This window comes from Malaya genurostris, chromosome 1, assembly GCF_030247185.1.
Source record: "Malaya genurostris strain Urasoe2022 chromosome 1, Malgen_1.1, whole genome shotgun sequence".
NCBI classification, from domain to species: domain Eukaryota; kingdom Metazoa; phylum Arthropoda; class Insecta; order Diptera; family Culicidae; genus Malaya; species Malaya genurostris.
The window spans coordinates 119,234,364-119,257,470 of record NC_080570.1 but is presented as its reverse complement, the minus strand read 5'-3'; the positions used below and the strand labels follow the sequence as shown (position 1 = coordinate 119,257,470).

The 23,107-nt window shown below is 36.6% G+C and overlaps 2 protein-coding genes across 3 annotated transcripts in view; one reads left to right on the top strand and one right to left on the bottom strand.

Annotated features, from left to right (window-relative positions):
* The window catches only part of LOC131425601 (uncharacterized), a 59,994-nt gene that overhangs the window by 2,396 nt on the left and 34,491 nt on the right, over positions 1 to 23,107 (bottom strand). The gene's annotated exons all lie outside the window — the stretch shown is intronic.
* LOC131425602 (uncharacterized) lies at positions 535 to 16,390 on the top strand. 2 transcript variants are annotated; one of them, XM_058587620.1, is made up of 3 exons: positions 535 to 698; positions 14,942 to 15,766; positions 15,824 to 16,390. In XM_058587620.1, the coding sequence occupies exons 1-3, from the start codon at positions 681 to 683 to the stop codon at positions 16,274 to 16,276; spliced, it is 1,296 nt and encodes a 431-aa protein (XP_058443603.1). In that variant the 5' UTR covers positions 535 to 680; the 3' UTR covers positions 16,277 to 16,390. The 2 variants fall into 2 exon arrangements, with proteins under 2 accessions (XP_058443603.1, XP_058443604.1); XM_058587621.1 differs by lacking the exon at positions 535 to 698 and adding an exon at positions 5,876 to 6,228.

Below are 23,107 nucleotides of genomic sequence, written 5' to 3'. Positions count from 1 at the left end.
AAGTCACGTGTTCGCAGGATCAGTGCACGGGACATCGAGAAAACCGCAACATTCTCATCGTTCGAACACGGGGGAAATCAATACCAACTTGATAGCGATTAACAACACGCAGTACGAGAATATGATCCCGTTGCTCAAGGTCGAATCTTTCCTGGAGCTTCTCACGCTAAATTACTACACGATTTAAATGAAGATTGACTGGTTCATTACCGTCGGTTATGAAACGGACTGGGAAGAGCTTCTCCATGTGACAATTCTATTGAAAATAGACTAGCTAAGAATAAATTGATTTACGACAACAACAACAACAAAAAAACAGTAGGCCGCCCGATCAACAACAATTGAGACTTGCTCGGCCTTGGTTACCGCTTTGTTTGCTTGGATGGGACAAGTTCATGATCGAAGTAATAGAGCGCGTAAAATTGCGCAGAGTCAGAACGCCCTGGTTTTCTAGTCTGTGGTTTTGCAACTAACTAATCACACTTCTTTCCGAGTCTAGAGGAGTTCTGATAATCCATAAATAAGCATTGCTATTTAATTTCAGCCGACAGTTTATTCCACACACAGATCCCATCACCAAGTTCCCCAAGTTCCTACGAAGGATGTTTAGTCCAATGTGATGTGCCGCCATCCGAACCCGTTATCTAATCTAAAACAGTGAGAGATTCAATTAAAAGCCAATGAGTAGCTACGAAGAGGTTGGTGATGTAGCAAATCTTTTGTTTTTTTTTTTAATGTTTTCTACCATTTAAGTAGTGAAAAGTGTGATAAGAAATGTGTTACCGGCGAGACCGGCGTCGTGAAATGAGGCACGCGTCATCGCGTCCATTCTTTGCCTAATAAGGAAGCGACATCTGATAACAGTGTTTAGCAGACGAAAGAAGATAGGAAAATGAGTTACAATTTGTTTCATCATCCAAGCAAGCCACTGATTGGGAGTTGCGAAATTAAAATGTTAAACAAGTGATGAAATATTTAAAGTTGAATAACCTTAAAAATTTTAATTCAAATTGAATTTCGAGTTTTGAATTTTAAATTTGGTATTTTAAGTTTTGAATTTTACATCTAATTTTCAGTTTTTTTATTGCGAATTTGAAATTTAGAGCTTGGAATTCAAAATTTTAACTTCGAATTTTGAGTTTAAAATTTAGAATTTAGCATTATTTTAAAATTTTGAATGTCCAGTTTTGAATTTTTTATTAAGATTATTATAATTTTTAATTTTGAGTTTGGAAATTTATTTTTTTTTCAATTTCGAATGTGGAGTTCCTAGCCAAGAATTCAAAATTTCGAACATGGAGCTTCGAACATTGAATTTTCAAATTTCAAATTTTAATTTTAAATTTTTAATATTTAATTTTCATTTTTATTTTTGAATGTCGAGTTTCGAGAATGTTTTTGAATGTTGAGCTTGGAATTTATTTTTAATTGGCCTTTGAATTTTTTATTTTTAGTATTTAATTTTCAATTTTCTGTTTTTAACTTCGTATTTGAAGTTTAAAAATTAGAATTCAAAGTTTAGAAACTTGAAAGTTTCAATTTTAAAAAAATTTAAGAATTTCAAATATTTTTAAATGTTAAATTTTCAAATTTCAAATTTTATTTTAAAATGTTTAATATTTAATATTGATTATTGAAGTTAGAGTTTTGAATTTTTCATTTTGAAATTTAAATTTTTAGTATTTAATTTTCAGTTTCCAGATTTCAATTTCGTTTCACAGTTTAAAAATTGGAATTCAAAGTTTGGAAATTTGAAATTTTCCTTTTAAAAAATTCGATTTTTAATTTTCAATTCTGAACTTGAAATTCAAAATTTCTAGCTTAGAACTTTGTATTTAGCATTGCGAATATTTTTGAATTTTGAGTTTCGAATTTTCCGTTTTTAGTATTTAATTTATAGTTTTAGGTTTTGAATTTCGAATTTTGAACTCCAAATTCGAAATTAGAAACTGAAAATTTAATACTAATTAAAAAAATACAATGTTTGAAATTATAACCTCGAAATTCAAAAACTCTTATTTCAAAATTGAGCATTCCAAATTCAAAAATGTTCGGGGTTCTAAATTATAAACTCAAAATTCGATGCTTGAAATTTCGAATTCCAAGCTCTAAACTCTAAATTCGTGATTAAAACTTTATAATTATTTCAGCACTAAAAATTCCAAATTTAAAATTCAAAACTCGAAACTCATAATAAAAAACTCAAAAAATTAAAACATTTAAATTTTGAAACTCAAAATACAACAATAATCGAAACTCTAAAGTTTAAATTAAAAATTCGAACTTCGTGGTTAAAACTTAAATTTGGAGTTCCAATTTCTTATTGAAAATTGAATACTGGAAATGAAAATTTCAAAACTCAAAATTGAAAAATATTCGATATTTTAAGTTTTCGAAGTTCAAAATTAATTTTTATTTCCAAGCTCCACGAGATAGAAATTTTAAATTGAATAACAAAAATTCAAAATTAAAGTTTGAAACACAAAATTTAAAAATTCAACATTTAAAAATATTTGGAATTCTAAATTTCAAATTCGAAACTTGAATTACAAGCTAAATTTGGAATTTTTAGCTCTGAACTCTAAATTTCTAAATTAGAATTAAAAATTGAATATTAAAACTCAAAATTCAAAATCTGAAAAATCCTTATAAAAAGTTCAAAACTGAACATTCCAAATTTTGAATTCAGAGCTCTACACTTAAAATTCACTCTTAAAAACTGAATATTAAATTAAAAATTCAAAACTCAAAATTCTAAATTTTAAATTTAAAATTCGAAGCTCGAAATTCAATCGTTTTAAACTTCAAATTTTGGGATTTCGAATTTTGAATTCTAAGCTCTAAACTCTAAATTCGAAATTAAAAACTGAAAATTAAACGTTAATTACTAGAAAAACGAAAGCTTCAAAACGGAAAATACAAAATTTAAAATTCAAACATAGAAATTCAAAAACTTCTAACTAAAAACTCAACATTCCAAATTCAAAAACATTCAAGATTCTAAATTATAAACTCCCAACTCGAAGTTCGAAGCTATAAAAGCAAATTGAATATTTAAAACGAAACACTCAATCTAAAAAACTCAACATAAAATTGTTAAGCTTCAAATTGGAAATTAGAAATTGAAATCAAATATTATAAAAGAAAAATTCAAAACTAAAAACTCAAATTTTAAAATCAAAAATTTAAAAATTCATATTTCTGAACATTCAAAAATATACAAAATTTCAAAGAAGAAGCTTGAAATTCGAAATTAAATAATAAAAACTAAAGATTCAAAACTCAGCTTTCAAAATTCAAAAATATTCGATATTCAAAATTTGTAATTCAAAATTCGAAATTCTAAGTTCATAATTTTGATTTCTAAGCTCCAAACTCTACATTCAGAATTTAAATTGAAAATTAACGAAAATTCAAATCTTAAGTTCTAAATTTAAAAATTCAACATTTAAAATTATTTAAAATTATAAATTAAATATTCGAAGTTCGAAGCTTGAATTTCTAAGTATTATATTTTGAATTCTTAGCTCTAAACTCAAAATTCGAAATTAAAATTGAAAATTATCGAAAATTAAAAAATAATTCGATATCAGAAATTTTAAACTTAAAATTCGAAATTCAAAAACGCAGAATATCGAATTTAAATTTCAAAATTCTAAATTTTGAATTTTAAGCTGTAAATTTTAAATTAAAAATTTAATATTACAATGAAACATTCAAAATTTCAAAATTTTCATTTCAAAATTCGAAATTCAAAAATATTCTAAATACTAAAATCTAGGTTCAAAATTCGAAGTTCGAAGCTTTAAACTCCTAGTTGTGAATTTTGAAATTTTTGGCTCTAAGCTCTAAATTCGAAATGAAAATTGAAAATTTCTCGAAAATTCAAAAATAATTCGAAATTCTAAATTTTAAATTATTATAAGCTTTAAACTGTAAATTTGAAATTAAAACTTCGAATTTTAAAATTTTAAATTAATTGAAATGAAAAATTTAAAAATTCAAGACTAAAAAATTTAAATTTCAAAATTCGAAATTCAACAATATTAAAAATGCTAAATTTCAAATGCTAAATTGCCAATTTTTTTTTGCTCTAAGCTCTAAATTCGAAATTAAAATTGAAAATTCAAAAATAATCGAAATTCTAAATTTTAAAATCAAAACTTTAAGTTCGAAGCAAGAAATTCCTAGTTCTAAATTTTGAAGTCTAAGCTTTAAACGCTAAATTTGAAATTGAAAATTAAACTGAAAAATGCGAACAAAAATTCTAAATTCTAATGGAAAGTTCGAAATTTGAAAATTTCCATAAACGTTCAAAAATTTCAGTTTCAAAACTCAAAATTTAATCTCAATTATTCGAAACTCTAAGTATTAAATTTAAAATTCAAACCTCGTAGTCCGAACTTCTAAATTTGGAATTCCGGAGCTCAATATTTTGTATTAACTGACAAAATTCTGTATCAACTGATGCGATGCCGTTTGATCGTTTAAAATTTTGTAGTTCTGAAAAGGACCATTCGGTTCCGGAAGATTGCGTTTGTATTCTAGGAATTACAGCGGCAGTTAAAGACAGCTTTGTAAATAAGTTCTTCACATTCAAATGTTTGGGATTTGAGCGATTAGTGGAATGAAGTTTTTAGTTCAAAAACAGTTCTTTACGTTACTTTGGGGTTCTGAAAAGGATCGTTAATGGTTTTAGAGTCCTGGAAAGGACTATTTTGCTACGGATGATTACGTTTGTATTCCACGAAGGAAGGCCGCCAGTCAAAATCATTTGTAAGATTGAGCCTTGAACAAGAAGAAATCATTACATAAATATAATCGTAACAGAAGTCGTACAATCGCTCATATATTTGAAAGAAAAATGCTGTATGGGATTCATTTTCGGCTTACAGAAGAGTCAAATTGTGGAATTCTCTACGATATTAAACATTTTTCTCACACGTGAAACAGCCAAATGCTAGCTTTATTTGCGCTCGTTTGGTGCGAATTTCGCACAGCAAAAAGTGCGCAAAGCTAATCAAATTTTTCTAGATTTGCACTAAACTGATGTTTTTTACCTTCGATTTGCAAAGAAGTAATTTTAATAGTTCTTTAGATAGCATTTAGAGTCATTAGAACGGCTGATTCTGTTTAATGTTCTCCATCGTTGTCCACTTTTAGTTTATTTTTTCTCCAGTGCAAACGACCAGCAGCTGGATGACGCAATCGCTTTTGTTTGAAGCGTTCCACACTCCGAATTTGCCACAGCACTTTTTTTCTAATTCATCCCGAGTCAAACTCAACTCAATCGCGTTTCCGTGCAATGTTTTGTTTAATGTTAGTGCAATTTAATTAATTGCTAAAACTGCCGACTCAAGTTAGTATTAGAAACATAATCTCATGAAATTGATAGCCTTTCTAGCAGCTGGAGATGACCTAACGTTCATTGAAAGCATTTTGAACCTACTTGACAGATGGTGAATAAACAAATTTGTTATGACGGCGGCAAAACGATTGTTGCCATGCTATCGAGAATTTCAGCAAATGACACAGGAACTAGGAATTTGATTGATAGTTTCTTTGAAAAAAAAAAAACAGCAAATTTCATCGTCTATTACCCGAATAGTAATCGAATCGGACTTTTTTTCACTAATCACGCCATTTTACAACGACTGACACGGCAACAAAAAATAACGGCGGCAAATTAAAAAGCTTCATCGTCATCATCGTAAACAATCTGGGGGTGGTCATTTGCACTGTCGGATTCAGATTCAGCGCGCGTCATCCCGGCTCCTCTCAATTCATCATAATTACCTCTTCTATTTCCTAGGGCCACCGCTAGAACGCTATCAGCTTGACGATTCGTTAAATAGTATTCAATTTTGTGCAAATACCCTTTCGGTTGTCGGGCGGTCAGTCGTCGGCATGGCATTCGTCGAATGGTTGGCCTACTGAGTGGATCGGTTTTGCGCAAATTCAATCGAGGAAACGGTTAACGGAGCCGAAGTGATTGACGATTGACGATTCAAGTGATTTGTGGTAGTGTCATAAATTTGACAATTTTCTGAAACTGTAATAAGCTTCGTAGTGGTAATTAAGCTTATCAGAAGCCAGATTATAAACTGATACTGTGATTTAAGATCGGATGAACGAGAAAGTCGCGTGTAGTGTGAAACGATAGAAAAAAAAACAAAAATTTGCTGAAGAAGATCCGTTTTGAAACGTTGGTCTACTACTTCGATAACGGTAATGAAACATTTCCAATCGTCTAATGAAGCAAGTTCCATCTATTGGGTGACTGTTGAAATGCTCTTTCATACGGATTCTATGCTCATCCAGTGATCATGAAGATTCCCCTTGTCAAACTGTTGATATACAGACACTTCGAGTGGATTGTAAACGTTGATGACGCTATGGTTGAAGAAAAATACGATCGATTTGCATTACGCACATCTTTTAGCGCTGGCACATTTTGTTCACTACTATAAATTCTATACCTAAGACACTACTTGTGCCAAATTTCTTGTAGAAGATGTTAGAAATGTAACGCTTTTTAAAATAACATATTTCGGCCTTCAAAGTTCTAATAGTACGATGTTTTAGACTCTCTAGGTGATAGTTAACCGCATATTGGTAAGCCAAGAGACTTTCAGTTCCCAATCTAAGTCTGAAAGTCGTCGTCTTGGTCGATACCGAATGCTGCGATTTCGATTCTGCCGTTGACAAATTTCTGATACGTAATTACCCACATTTCAGGGTAGCTCAATGGTTAAGCAGTTCCATGATTTTAGTTTTATTCTAAGTGTAAGTTTAAAACGTTTTCTTCCCTTAAAATTTTCGGCTTAACTGTGCAGAAGAAGTGTTGTCCACAACAGATTCTGAACCAATGGATTTTTACCTAAGTTTTTACGTCTTTTGAATCCGAGCACGATTCGAACCTGATATCATTGTCGGTGGTTTCCAGTGAGTACACGGTTTCATCAACCCCCTCGATATCGTTGTTCTTTACCGAGAATTTCTCATCCAGTTACCGTGAATACGAATTTATTTCCACAAATTTGCTATTTAAAAGAAGGATAAGGTTTTGATTGTGAATATCCTGTGTTGTATTGAATGCAGATAAAAACGGGTGGGTAATATCAGAGACATAACCGGATTAGTGCATTAGTACGGAGTGCATTAACATCGAATGTAAAAAAGCAGTTTGGCCTGGACCTACCATATTACAGGTCCCAGTTATAATCGGAATTCAGATTCAAATCAGAACTCAGATTCAGATCTTCGAGTTGGACTAGTAATATATCTCAGGTTCCGGACCAGATCAATGAATGAATTTTGGACAAGAATCTGAATTCTAGACTTTTAATCCGGAACTAAATTAGGAACCTGCATTCCGGATGCGAACCTGGACTCTGTAACGAAATTATGAACTTTAATTCTTGAAATCAATTTTAGACTTGGATTTAGAAACTAAATTCCGGAACTAAATTCTGGATTCTGGAAATGAAATCCGAATAAAGATTCTGAAACTGGAACCTAAGTTCTGAAATGAACCTGTATTCAGAAACTGAGTTCTGACATCGAGATTTGAACTTGGATACTGGAACTGAAAGCTGGATTTAAATTCTGGAACTGTGTCCAGGAACTGAATTCTGTAACTCGATTTCGACTAAACTGAACTCTGTATCTGAGACTGAAACCAAAACATGGACACTATAATTGAGTTCCGGATCTGGATTCTGAAACTGAAATCTAAACCAGAATTCTGGAATTAAATTCTGAACCTGGATTCAGGAACTCAATTCTGGACCAGCATTCTACGCCTAAATTTCGGACCTGAATTCGAGTACTGAATTTTGAACCTGAAATCCGAAAGTGAATTCTGACCCAAAATTCTGGAGCTGAATTCTGGAACTGATTTAAGTTGAATACAGAGCTGGATTCTGCAAATCAATTTTGGTCAGGATTCTGGAACATAATTTTGCCCCCTAGAACCTGGAACTGAATTCTGATCCTGGTTGCTGGAATCTAATCCAGAAGATGGCTTCTACGGCTGAATTTCGGATCGGGTTTCTGTAACTAAATACCGAGTCTGAATTCTGGACTAGGATTTTACACCCAGATTTCGGACCTGAATTTTGAACCTGGAACCTGAAAGTGAATTCTGAACCAAAATTCTGGAGCTGAATTTTGGAACTGATTTAAGTTGAATACAGAGCTGGATTCTGCAAATCAATTTTGGTCAGGATTCTGGAACAGAATTTTGCCCCTGGATTCTGGAACTGAATGTTGCCCCTAGAATTTGGAACTGAATTCTGACCCTGGACTTTGGAAATGAATTTGGGAGCTAAATTCTGAACCTGGTTGCTGGAATCTAATCCAGGAGATGGATTCTAGAGCTGAATTTCGGATCGGGATTCTGTAACTAAACACCGGGTCTGAATTGTAGACCTGGATTCAGCAAATGAAATCGGATTCTAGACTAAGATTCTGAGACTAAAACTGAACCTGAAATCTAGAACTGAGTTCTCGACCTTGAATCCTAGCTGAATTCTGGTACGGAAATTAGAACTTGGATTCTGAAAATTAATTCCGGAGATTAATCCTGGAACTGAATTCTACTATTTAATTCAGAACCAAGATTTTGACACGGAATTCGGAACCAAGATTCTGGAACTGAATTCCGATTCTGGATTCTAAAACTGGATACCGGAACTGAATTCTAAACCTGGATTCCGAAGATTCTGGATTCTGGAAATGAATACGAAACCAGAATTCTGGAGGTAAGTTGTGAACCTGGTTTCTGACACTGAATTCTGAGCCTGGGCTCTGGAACTGAGTTCTTAAAATTAACTCTAAATTTAGATTCCAGAATTAAATTTTGAATCTGGATTCTATAACTGAATTCAGAACCAGAATACTGGAACTGAATACTGGATCTAGATTCTAGTACTGTATTATGCTTCTGCAATCTGGAACTGAGTTTTGAACCGAGATTTTAAAACTTAATTCAGAATCTATAGTCTGGAACTGAATTCTTAATATCATTTCAGGAACTAAATTCTAGACCTGAATGCTGGAATTGAGCCTTACTGAAATCTGAACCTGGATTTCATAACTCAATTCTGAAACAAAATTCTGCCCAAGGATTCCGAAACTTTCAGGAAATGAGTTCTGAACCTGGTTTCAAGAACTGAATTCTACACCTGGACTCAGGAACAGAATTCTGAACCTAGATTGTGGCCTGGATTCTGGAACTGAATTCTGAGGCAGAACTGAATTCTACGCTTGTTTTCAGGAACTGAATACTTAACCTGAATCTCTGAAACTGATTTCAGCACCTGGATTCTGGAACTTAACACAGGGTCTAAATTCTAACACTGTATTATTCCTCTGCATTTTGGAACTGAGTTTTGAATCGAGATTCTGGGACTTAATTCCGAACCAGTACTCAGGAACTGAATTCTAAATCTGGATGTTGGAACTGAATTCTGGAATTGAACTTGGATTCCTTACTGAAATCTGGCCCTAGATCTTGGAACTGAATTTCAAAAATGGATTCTGAACCAGGATTCTGGAACTAAGATTTGTACCTGGATTCCTAAACTTTATTGTAAATCTGGAATCAGAATCAGAACATGGATATCGGTACTGAATTCTTAACCGGGATTATACCGCCTACTTATATTCAGAATTAAGAAAATAAATTTTGAACCTGGACTCAGAAACAAAATTCTGGTTCTAGATTGTGGAACAGAAATGTAGGCCTGGATTCTGGAACGGAATTCCGCAGCTGAATTCTGAGTCTAGTAATGAAATCGGGACCAAGATTTTTGAACTGAAACTAAATTTTGCGACTGAATGCCGAAAGTCTAGACCTGAAGCTTCGTTTTGAACCACGATTTCAAGATTGGATTCAGAAACTGAGTACAAAGCCTGGATGCCGAAAATAAATTCTGAGCATGAATTTGAAACTGAATGTCGGAACTGAATTCAAAACCGAACTCCCGGAACTTAATTCTGGATTCTGAAACATAATTTTGGAATGGAAATCCGGTTTTAGATTACGAAACTGAATTCTGAACCTGGGCTCTGGAACCGGATTCTGCTCCTGGTTTCTGGAGCTGAATTTTTGAACCAAGATTCTGGAACTGAACTTCGATCCTATGCTCTGGAATTATTTTTTTTTTATATCGTTTATTTATACCCGGCTTTAACCTAATTTTGGTCGTTCGCCGGGTCTCTGGAATTAAATTCCGAACCTGTATTCTGAAACTGAATTCTACACCTGGACTAAAATTCTAGATCTGCTCTTGGATTTTGGAACTGAATTCTAGATTTGCTCTTGGATTTTGGAACTAACTTTTGAAACTGGATTCTGGAAATAAACCTGCTTATTTTGCTGAATTCTGGAACTGAAACCCGAACTTCGATTCTGAAACTGAATTCCAGAACTGAAATCGGGAACTGAATTCTACACTTGGCTTCTGGAACTGAATTACGAACCTGGTTTCTGAACAATGATCCCAAAACTATATTCCGGATCTGGACTTTGGAAACCGGATCTGGATTCTGAAGCTGAATTCTGAACCTGGGTTTTGTGACTGAATTCCGGAATTGAATTCTGGATGTGTATCTAGATTCTGCATCTAACCAAATTTTGAACCTAAATTCTGGAACCAGATCCTGAATCAAGATTCTGGAACTCAATTTTACGCTTGGAATTATGAAATGAATTACTGGTTTCTGGAACTGCATTCTTAACCTAAACTCAGATACAGAAATCTTCAGTCTGGAATCTGGACTTAATTCTAGAATTGAGTTCATAACCAAGATTTTTAAACTTAATTTGGAACCTGATTTCTGGAACTGAATTCTGAAAGTGGATTTGAATTTTCAGTCTTGATTCCCAACTGAATGCTGGATCTGGATTCGAGAACTGAAATCTGAGCATGGATTCTTGAACTGTGAACCGGACTGAAATCTGGAACGGAAGTATGAATCTGAATTCTGAAAATCAATTTAGGGCTGGATTCAGAAACAGGATGTTGATCCTGGATTCTGGAACTGAATTCTGATCCTGGACTTTGGATATGAATCATGGCTTTAGATTTTGAAGCTGAGTTCTGAACCTAGACTTTAGAATTCAGAAACTGGATTCTGGAACTGAAAACCGAATCTACATTCTGGATATGTATTCAGGAAATAAAGAATGGATTCTGGAACTGAATTCTGATCCTGGATAATGGAACTGAATTCTGGATCTGTATTTGGGAGCTGAATTCTGAGCCTGGATGCAGGTACCTAATTCAGGAGCTGAAAATCAGAACCTGGATTCTGCAAATGAATTTTGGAGCTGAATTCTATAACTGAATTCAGAACCTGGATACTAGAATTGAATTCAGAATCAAGATTTTGAACCTGAAATTCTAAATCTTGATTCTGAAACTGGATTTGAATTCTCAGCCTCGATTCCGGACTGAATTCTGACCCCAGGATTCTTCAGTCTGTGGATGGATTCAGGAAATCATTTCTGCACCTGGATCATAGAACTGAGTGCTGAGCTTGTATTCAAGAACTGAGTTTTTGTGTCGGGATCCTAGACTGAATCCTGAAATGGAAATCTGAATTTGGACTCTGGAACTGGATTCAGTAAGTCAATTCTGGACTGGATTCTAGAACTAAATTTCATTCCTGGATTATGACCCTAATTCAGGGACTGGATTCTGAAACTGAATAACGGCCCAGAATCCAGGACATGAAATGAATGCCGGATCTGAATGATGGACCTGGATTTAGGAAGTAAAATTGGATTCTGGAATAAAATTCTGAAACTAAAATTAAACCTAAACTCTAGAACTGAATTGTGAGCATGAGTTCTGGAACTGAATTCTCAGACTGGAACCCGGACTGAATTCCGGTACTGAAATCAAAACCTGGATTCTGGAACTGAATTCTGAGCTGAAGTTTTTAACCGAAATCTTGAACAGAATTCTGGCAGGGAACTCTGAATCTGGATTCTACAACTCAATTCATGGGTGGATTCAGAAACAGAACTTTGCTCCTATATTCTGGTGCTGGATTATAAACCTGTCCTTGGCGTTCTGAACCTGGTTGATAAAACCAAACTCAGGAACTAGATTCTAGAACCAAAAGCTGGGTCTTAATTCTGGACCTGGATTCATGAAATTAAATCGGATTCTGAAACTCAAGCTGAACCTGGACTCAGGATCGGAATTCTAAGCCTTTATTCTGAATCTGGATTGTGCAACTGAATTCTCAGCCTGACATTCGGACAGAACCTGGATTCTAGAAATGAATGCAGAACCAAGATTTTGAAACTGAACTCTGAACCTGGATTTGGATTCTAGATCTAGAATCTGAACATGAATTCCGGAACTGATTTCAGGACCTTGAGCTTGGTTTCTGGAATTGAAATTTGCATCTGGTTCTGAATTCCGGGACAGAATTCTGGATATTGTACGGAATTCGAGAACTGCAATTATGAACTGAATTTTGAAACTGTTTTCGGGAACTGAATTCTTAAACTGGATTATGAAGCTTTATTCTGGGTCTTAGCTCTGGAACTGAATCCTGAAAATCTGGATTCTGGAAGTTGATTCAGAAGCTGAATTCTGAAACTGATTTCCTTACCGGGATTCTGGATCTGAATTATTTAACTGATTTTCGAAGCTAGCTTTCGAATGAGTTCTGAATCTGCATTCTGGAAATGAATACTGGACCTGGGTTTTAGATTTTTTTCCGGCACTGTATTTTGAACCTGGATCCGAAGACTGAAATCAGAGGCATGATTCTGGAACCGAATTCTGGATCTGGATTCTGCAAAAGAAATCAGGACCAAGAGTCTAAAACTGAATTCTGAAACTTAATTTTGAACCAAGATTCTAGAACTGAACGCTAGGTTTGGATTCAGAAACTAAATACAGATTCTGAAACTGAACAACTCTGAACTTGGGTTCTGAAATTGATTTGTGATGTTAGATACCGGAACTCAATTCTGGAACTTAATTCTGGATTCTAGAACTGAATTCTGAAACTGAATTCTGTAACTGAATCCTGGAACTGAGCCTAAGTTTTGAAACTGAAACTGACACTGAATTGTGGATCTGGATTCTGCAAATGAAATCGGGATTCCGGATCCTGCTCCTGGATCCGGAACTAAATTCTGAACCAAGATTCTAGCGCTGGATTCTAATTTTGGATATTGGAACTAAATTATGAATCTGGATTCTGTAATTGAATTTCTGAAACTTTAACTGAATTTAGAACTTGGATTTTGTAACTGAATTCTGGACCTGGGTTATGGAACTGAAATCTTAACTAGGAATCTGGTACTAAAGTCCAGAGTCGAATTCTAAAATTTAGATTCCATAAATGAATACTGGACCTGGATTCTGGAGTTGATTTCCTAAATTTAGATTCTGAAACTAAACTCTGGACCTGGATTCGGTAGCTAAATTCTAAACCTTGAGTTTCGAACTAAATTTTACTTCTGGATTCTGGGACTGAGTTTTGAATCTTGGATTATGAAACTGAAGTTTTGGACCTGAAACTAAACTCAGGTACTGTGTTCAGGAATTGAAATTTGGAAATTAATTTCCGCTCGTAGGTTCGGGAACTAAATTTTGAATCAGGTTACCGGAACTGAATTTTGAACCAGAATTCTGGAACTGTTTCCGGACCTGCATTCTGAAACTGAATTCTGGATTATGATACCGAATTTTGCTCCAGGATTCTGAAACTGAATTTTGAACCTGGATCCTGGAACTCCAGATCTGAATCCTAAAACTGACATATGAGCCCGGATTTTGGATCGCACATGCTTAGGCCATCTTATCATCTAAATTCAAATTGATCATAAGTTAAATTTGCATCAGGACTCCCGATTTCTCCAGAAAGCAATATTAACGGGTTTTTCCTTAAAACATTATACTTTAGAACTGTTCAAATATTTCGATATTGCTTAGCTTCAATTCGCATAGCACTCAATTGCCACCACCTGTAAAATGTGACGAATTTTACCTATGTCGATAATATGAAACAATCTTTTTTAGGGCCACCTACGATAATTTTACATCAAGCGGTCTTTTTCAGGGCCATCCTACAGTCAGCACCACAAGACTGAAGGTGCGAACATTTCAAAAGCAAAGAGTTATTAATTTTAATTATTCGTCACAGTTCTTCAGTAGACATTGTTGAATGTTGAAAAAGAACGCAAAATTTTACGAATACTCTGATTGCTATCGAAGCTATTGCTTTAAATTCAGAACAAGGTATCCTACAAGTTTGCTTTTCATGGCGGTCAAGACATTTTCGAATGGGAGTTGGTGGGGGGATTGGGAAAGTCAGTCTAAAGTGACGTTGCCTTCTTCCAAACAGGACAGAAGTGATATTAAACAAACAACTTTTATAGCACACAATAAAAAAGGATTATTTTTGTCCAGATATGAAAGTATATCACACGTTTGTTGACATTTCCGTAGAAATCATTGCGCCGTAATATCGCATTCGGTATCAAGTAGATTTTGCGTTCTAACTCGGGCGAGCTTCGCGCGTCACTCCGTTTTGACAGCAGATCAAAGTAGGCACACCCTCTGTTGAATGGCTAACGAGTTAGCCGTCAATCATGACGACCACTTTGGAGTTGTTTGCAATCTCATCTTCCTGTTCGCGATTTGTTTTGAACGGGGATTATCCCCATCGGATGGAACTGTCATTAGGAAATGGTGTGGAATATTGCTAACTAATTGTACTTTCATACCGACTTTATTGCCCTCAATCATAGTGATGAGCTCTAATGATGATGGGGTTTTATTTTACTGGTAGACTTGTTAAAACCTAGCTGCGACATTGTTTGCTTTATGATAAACCCAAACCAATCTGAGGTTTTGAGTGAGTTTGTTGATCACGTAACTGCTTTATCTTTTCCCAAACACAGGTCATCATGAGCATCGGCGGTCCGGACAAACTGCCGGTGGCTTCGTCGCAGCAGCTACTGGAGGAAGCTGCCCGAGCCGAGCTGGGTTCGGACGATGTTTCGATCAGTCTGACGGCCGGTTCCAACAAAGGTGACAACTATCTCGGAGTGGTGTTCCGAGCCGAGGCCGAATGTCGCCGGACGGGGAAAAAAGTCAACATTATCGCCAAGTTGCCACCACTAACCGAAGCTCGCCGGAAGCAGTTTTTTGCCCGGGCTAGCTTTGAACGGGAAATCTCCTTCTACACCGAGATTTATCCGATGATGGAAGAATTTCAGCGGGAAAAGGGACTGGACACGACCGATGGTTGCAAGGCGTTCAATCAGATTCCACGATGCCTTCGGACTTGTTTGGTTGACTGTGAGGAAGCGATTTTGATGAACGATTTGAAAGAGGCCGGTTTCGACATGTTCGATCGACACAAAGAACTAACCGTGAGCCACTTCCGGTTGGTGGTTAGTGCCCTGGGCCGACTGCATGCACTTTCATTTGCGCTGAAGGATCAGCGCCCGGAACGGATGAAACGATTCATGGAAATGATTGATATATTTTTGACCAGAGATCAAGATGACACAATGGATCAATGGTTTACGATGTTGATCGATAGGACCTTGGGAACGTTGGATTGCAAGAAGGAACCGGAACTGTATGCTAAGACCAAGAAAGCTCTGGATGTTAAATTCCTGGACACAATAAAAGATATGACCGATGGGAAAGCCGCCGAACCGTACGCCGTTATTTGTCACGGTGACTGCTGGAACAATAACATGCTGTTCAAACATGAGGTAAGATTCGTTGAAAATTCAAGCGTCTGTCCGAATGACAACTTAATAGCATTTCAGAAAGGATCACCGGTAGATTTCCGCCTGCTGGACTGGCAGATCTGTCGCTACTCTTCACCGGTTCTCGATCTGATGTATTTCATCTTCAGCTCGTCAAACAAAGCATTCCGTGATCAACACTACCAATCGCTGATAGATCTGTATCACCGAAGCCTGTCGGATTTCCTGCGCCGTTTGGGATCCGATCCGGAACGGCTATTTCCCCGCGAAGCCCTAGATCAGCAATTGAAGCAATTTGGTCGATTCGGACTACTGATGGCAGTTATGATACTTCCGGTGATCACCACCAAAAGTGAAGACGTACCGGATCTGGAAGAAATGGCCGAAAAGCTGGAAAACGGAGTCAACATCGCCGATGAGGTGAACAATTTCCGCTCCGAAGACACGGAAGCCACCTACCGCCAGAGGATGTCCGACTGTTGCCGGGATATGGTCCAGTTTGGGTATATCTAGGAGGGCAGATGATGAACACAGTATTTGTTTGGCCGTACCGCACAACCGGCACACAGCGACAGACCAAAGTTTCTGACAATATCATTACTTAATAGAATAAAATTATCTCAAACATTTGGGCTTTAAAACTGTGTACGAAATTCCTCTAACAAGTTAAACTAGTTTGTTTCAAAGCAAAATTTAGCCTTGTCTGCAATCTATCATTCAGCTCACGAGGAACCCATTTTCCCACCATCTGGATCTTTTCTTTACTGTGTAGACGATCAAAAATTGACGACTTGATGACTAACGTTTAGTCTCTCCGTCACTTGTTTTTGAGTTTGGGTGTTGTCTGCGTTTAACAATTCTTGCGGTTCGGTATCTTTAATTTTGTTGTGCGGTCTTTGCCTTTCACAGTGAAATGCCCTTTCAAATCATTGCAACCATACGTTCACAAGTCACTACCGATAGCACAAGTTTCGTGTAAGCTCCAACAACAATTTGATGGGATTCAGCAGTACTTTTTCGACGTGAAATCGTCTTATTTTACTATGGGCGCCATTTCAAAATTTACCCTCGGAGCGAATGATAAGTTTTTGATCGTGAACATCTCTGGTTGTATCTAACGTATCAACATAACTTTTGCTACATGCCAACGGATAGGTGATCATCAATTTATGATGAAATTTTCAGTTGTATGTCACAATCGAAAGTAATTCAAAATTACAGTTTTCTGACATGTTTGGTATCAACGAGCATCAAAAAGGGAAAACTCATGAAGAGTGTTAGTCTTTCTCGTACCCGCGATGACGGTTTTGATGTAGTAAGCGAGACGTGCGTTTTAAGCATCTCTTTACGGTTGGTTCAGGTGCAGAGCTCTGTTCCAGTTCCAGTATCAAGAATTTAGTTCCTGAATATACTTTCAGATTCAGAATTCAGGTCCAGATTTCAATTTCGAATGAAGAAGGAATATTATGTTTCAGTGTTGTACATTCGAGAGAAATGACATCAATATTATGGAGCATCGAAGTGACTAAATTGTTTGGTTCTTTTTAGAGCCTCTACAACTTTTCGCAAAGAATCACTATATCTTCCTTCTTTTGGTGTTAAGAAATCGACATTTTGCATATTGCCTTTGTACGCCCCGTTCGCAGTTAACGAAGTGCTAGTCATTTGCATTGGAGCAAAATATACAGAAAAGTGAACAACGACAAAGAAAATTCTACAAATCAGCCCTTTTAAGTTCAATAAAAGTTTTTAAAAAAAAAAGGCGGGTGGGTAATGTCAGAGACATAACTGGATGTCGTGAATACGAAAACAACTGACATGTTCCTTAACACTTCCGAATATCAATTGTATGAATTATGCACGCATTCCCCTTTTTCACATTTTTCGCAAAAACAAAGAAAGCTTCACTTGATCTCGATTACTGTGAATTTCACACAGCGAAAAGTGCACAAATCTAAGCAAACTGTTCTTGATATGTAGTAAACTGAGGATATTTCCCTACGATTTGCAAACAACAAATCCTAATAGTTCTTTAGAAAACTTTTAGAGCCATTAGAACGGCTGATATTGTGCAATGCTCTCCACCGTTGTTTTTTTTCCCAATGCTAATGACTGGCAGCTGTGACGAATTCGCTCTTGTCGAAAGCGAAACTAGCTGTGCAGACGACACAAAACACATCTGCTCATAGGGGCGATAAAATCCAAACTGATTCAATTTTTGTTAAGAGATTTCCTTTTATGTGATTTCGTTTGTAGCTTTTTCACTAATGGGCGGTCCTAACGGCTATAAAAATAGCCGCATTCAGAATTTTAATGTTGATTATTTCATTTCGGATTTGCATAATTTATTGAAAGAAACTATCAATATGCTGAAGGGACTCGTTTCTAGCATTCAGAAAAGTCAAATTGCGTAATTCTCTACGACATTAAACTCTGGAACATTTTTCGCAAAAACAAAGAAGGCTTCACTTGATCTCGATTACTGTGAGTTTCACACAGCGAAAAGTGCACAAATCTAAGCAAACTGTTCTTGAATTGTAGTAAACTGAGGATATTTCCCTACGATTTGCGAACAACAAATCCTAATAGTTCTTTAGAAAATTTTTAGAGCCATTATAACGGCTGATATTGTGCAATGCTCTCCACCGTTGTTTTTATCCCAATGCTAATGACTGGCAGCTGTGACGTAATCGCTCTTGTCGAAAGCGTGCAGACGACACAAAACACATCTGCTCGCAGTGGCGATACAATCCAAACTGATTCAAGTTTTGTTGAGAGGCTTGTTTCTACCTGATTTCGTTTGTAGCTTTTTCACTAATGGGCGGTCCTAACGGCTATAAAAATAGCCGCATACAGAATTTAAATGTCGATTATTTCATTTCGGATTTGCATATTTTATTGAAAAAAACTATCAATATGCTGAAGGGACTCGTTTCTAGCATTCACAAGGACCAAATTGAGGAACTCACTGCGATATTCACCACTTTTCGGAACATTTTTCCCGGACGATTTGTTGTACAGCAGCAGATATTTTGTTCTCTTCCTTAGAACGCGTTCTGATTCTTATCACTCTCTCAGAGGGTAAATTTTGAAAAGGCACCCCACAGTAAAGTAAGTCGTATTCACGACAAAAATGGGTTGTATAGAGGTACAGTAAAGTAAATTCCGCATAATTCTTTAGGAGTATTATTATGGTTTTAAGAAGAACCGAATAGAAGTCTGGAATAGAGAACTGGACCCTGAGTTCAAGACCTAAATTTAGATCCAATAACAGACTCAGAATCCTGTTTCAGTCGCTGCTGGTTCTCGCCTTGGTGGCCAGCAAGCGAATGAGAGATGCGACCTGAGCGTTTGAGGTTTTTATTAACCACGCAGAAGGTGCATTCACTCTCGCTGCTGGTTAACTCCCGCTGCTGCTGCTGGCTGGTCCTCTCGCCTTGATGGCCAGCAAGCGAATGAGAGATGCGACCTGAGCGTTTGAGGTTTTTATTAACCACGCAGAAGGTGCATTCTCTCTCGCTGCTGGTTAACTCCCGCTGCTGCTGCTGGCTGGTCCTCTCGCCTCGATGGCCAGCAAGCGAATGAGAGATGCGACCTGAGCGTTTGAGGTTTTTATTAACCACGCAGAAGGTGCATTCTCTCTCGCTGCTGGTTAACTCCCGCTGCTGCTGCTGGCTGGTCCTCTCGCCTTGATGGCCAGCAAGCGAATGAGAGATGCGACCTGAGCGTTTGAGGTTTTTATTAACCACGCAGAAGGTGCATTCTCTCTCGCTGCTGGTTAACTCCCGCTGCTGCTGCTGGCTGGTCCTCTCGCCTCGATGGCCAGCAAGCGAATGAGAGATGCGACCTGAGCGTTTGAGGTTTTTATTAACCACGCAGAAGGTGCATTCTCTCTCGCTGCTGGTTAACTCCCGCTGCTGCTGCTGGCTGGTCCTCGCGCTTCGATGGCCAGCAAGCGAATGAGAGATGCGACCTGAGCGTTTGAGGTTTTTATTAACCACGCAGAAGGTGCATTCTCTGTCGCTGCTGGTTGATGATTCCACTCCCACGACGTCTGCTTCCATCGAACGCACGAAAAGAAATGATCGATTTTCGACCACGGTTCCCCTTTTATACGCATTCAGTTGAAGATATGTGCCTGACTATCTCAAAAACGTCGTCCTTGCGCGAAAAACCCAAGCGAAAGTAAAAAGTTTTCCGCGTTGTTTTCAAATTTTAAGAAAACTTAATTTTTGAGTTGTTTGTGGTTATCGCACACTGTTCAAAATATTATCCTGAATTCCTGATCATATTTTTGATGAAATGGTGAAAGAATTATGTTGCTACCATTAATACAAGTCGAGATATTCGCGATTAAGTTCTGCCCATTCTTCCATATGGCTAATTTTGAAAAGGCGCCCCATAGTAAAGTAAGTCGTATTCACGACAAAAGCTATAAGAATTATTCAACTGTTGAAATATGCACATCACGAGTGAACATAATCAGTTTAGTGAACCGCTTGCAGTGCAAACTGCGTACCAAACGATCGCAAATAAAAATTTGTGTGAGTTTGGGTCCCGGCTCATTGCTCCATTCCAGGTAATGAAAGAGCCGATATTTTAGCCAAACGTGGTGCTATTGAGGGTGAAATTGCTTTCAACGAATTCTATAGCGCGTCTCGCCAAAGAACACTTGCCATCTGGCAAGCTTCTTGGGATAGAGATGATCTGGGTCGGTGGATACACTCAATTATTCCTAAAATATCGACAAAGGCGTGGTTCAGGGGACTGGATGTGAGTAGGGATTTCATTCGTGTGATGTCCAGACTCATGCCGAATCACTACACGTTAGATGCACATCTCATTCGAATTGGACTTTCCGAAACTAATCATTGTGCTTGTGGCGATGGTTATCGCGATATTGATCATGTCGTTTGGACATGCGTGAAGTATCGTGATGCCAGATCTCAACTAATAAATTCCTTGCGTACCCAAGGTAGACTATCCAATGTCCCAGTTCGCGCCATTCTTGCTTGTCGTGACCTTCCTTTCATGAAACTTCTTTATCATTTCATTAAGTCCAGTAACAATTCAACAAACAATGCTATCGGTGTTTGAAGATATGAAGATTTACATATTAGGTGGAGAAAAATTTCGCATAATCTTTTGGGAATATTTTAATGGTTCTAAAAATCGATTTGTGATATTTAGTTGAGTACCTTTTCCCACCACTTTATTCATCTACACCAACACCTGAATTCCTGCAACTGAAATTCGAAACCTTCCGGTTTGAATCCAGATCAATAATTCAGTTGGTGAAATTAGCTCTAGAACTCACAACAGCAGACTCAACAAGAGTTCCGAACCTGAATGACAGTTCCAAAATCTAGCTCCAGAACCTAAGATCATAGGCGTCTCGTGACAGAATCTACGGGTTGTGCACTGATTATGTGGTATGATATCAGGATTTTTTTCTTAAACTTATTTCGTTCTATACAACAGACGGATTCGGCGCTGTGTACGTCGAGTAAATCTATCAATAAAACCGCTGTGACGTTGAAACTGAGACAGCAATTTGTTTTCAACTGTCATAAGCATAAGTCACTGAAGCCTCTTCTAAATGTGTGCATACAAGTTCTCACAGAGCCAAATGTGATTAGGAGAACAATCAATCTAAATATTGAGCTGAATAATAGCTTCGCTTCTTGAAACTGTGCACGGAAATGACACTAACACAACGACAAGAGCTACTTGGAAGTTTATGTTGTATGTATATGAATGTATACACACAATTTTGATGCATTAGGCAAAGTGCTCAAGCTCAGAGCGCTACGTATTGGCTTCGACAATGTGATATGAAAAGATCGTTTGGCGCTCCATATTTAAGTAAGACGTCTTCATGTCAAACGCATTGGAAATGTGACACCTATAATTTACTAAAGAGTAACGCCTATGACGTACGGAAACCAACGCATGTAACACCCTTTAACTTACAAAGAAGTAACACTTAAAACGTAAAAAAATTAACGCATGTAACTCTTATGAATAAAATAAGTAACCTATGTAACGCCTCATAACACATGAACCCTAAAAATTAACGCATGTAACGCGCATAAATTACAAACAAGTAACACATGTAACCGTTCGTAATCCCTTATAACTAACGAATAGTAACACATGTAATGCTTATAATTTACAAACAAAAGTAACGCATGTAATGCATCATAACATCTTAACGTTAGCTTCCAGCATGGAGCTTTGAGAAAGATAAAATTTTACCAACAACACTAGTTAGAAAATGGCAGTAAAATTTTCGGTACTCACCAAATCTGTCGACCGACATCGTTTTCAAATACGAATTACTTTACTATGGAGCACCTTTTCAAAATTCGCCCTGTGGAAGAATGAGTAAAATATCTCGAATTTTACTAAACGCAACCACATAATTCTTTCTCCATGTTATCAGAAATATGATCAGAAATTTAAGATTAAAATTTCAACTGTGTTGGATAACCATGAATATCTAAAAAAAATCAACATTTAGGAGTTTTTGGTTTGTACAAAAAAGCACATATTTTGTCTCATTTTTTTCTACACGTTTCGCCTTCGGCTCAACAGTGCTTAAAGCAATTCAAATTGAACTGTCGTCGTCATCTAGCAGCTCAATTGGAACCGCTTATAAAACGCAAAGTTTACATTATTTATGTAACGACTTCAAAGATATTACTTCGAGGTGTAATATGCTTTCTGATGGATAGAACGAGTTTTTTTTCAAGTTTTATTTTCTGCTCATCAGTAGATGATGAAACGTGAAAAAATTCAGATTTTTCCAACTTTTGGAAACTTGTTGACCTTTTTCGCACTCGAACGATCGTTTTGAGTAATTCTCAGTCCAACTGGATGAGTATAAAAGGTAGAAAATGTAAACCATGGACGAAAAATGATCACTTCTTCTTGTACGGTACGTTAGTACGTTACGAATGCAGGTTCAACAGTTAAAACTAAAGCTCGGGAACTGAGTTCCTATTTTAAGTTCCGGAATCAGATTGTTGGAACTGGGAAGATCTTAGAACTAACTTGAGTGTCATAATATACGTTCGGAAGTCATGCCCAGCGTTTTGGTTCTCAGAAACAAAATTTAAGATAAGAATTTTAGATCTGGATTCTGCATCAAAATTCTAGACCTGAACTTCGAGCCAGAGTTTCTGAACTAGCTTTTGAACAATAATTTAATTCCTGCACTTAGTTTCAGAATTTAATTCCTAAATTCAGAATCAGAATTCAATTCCATCATTATGAACCTGCATGCTGCAATTGAATAGATTTTGAGTCTGAATTCAATTCCGTAATTCAGGTTCGGAAATA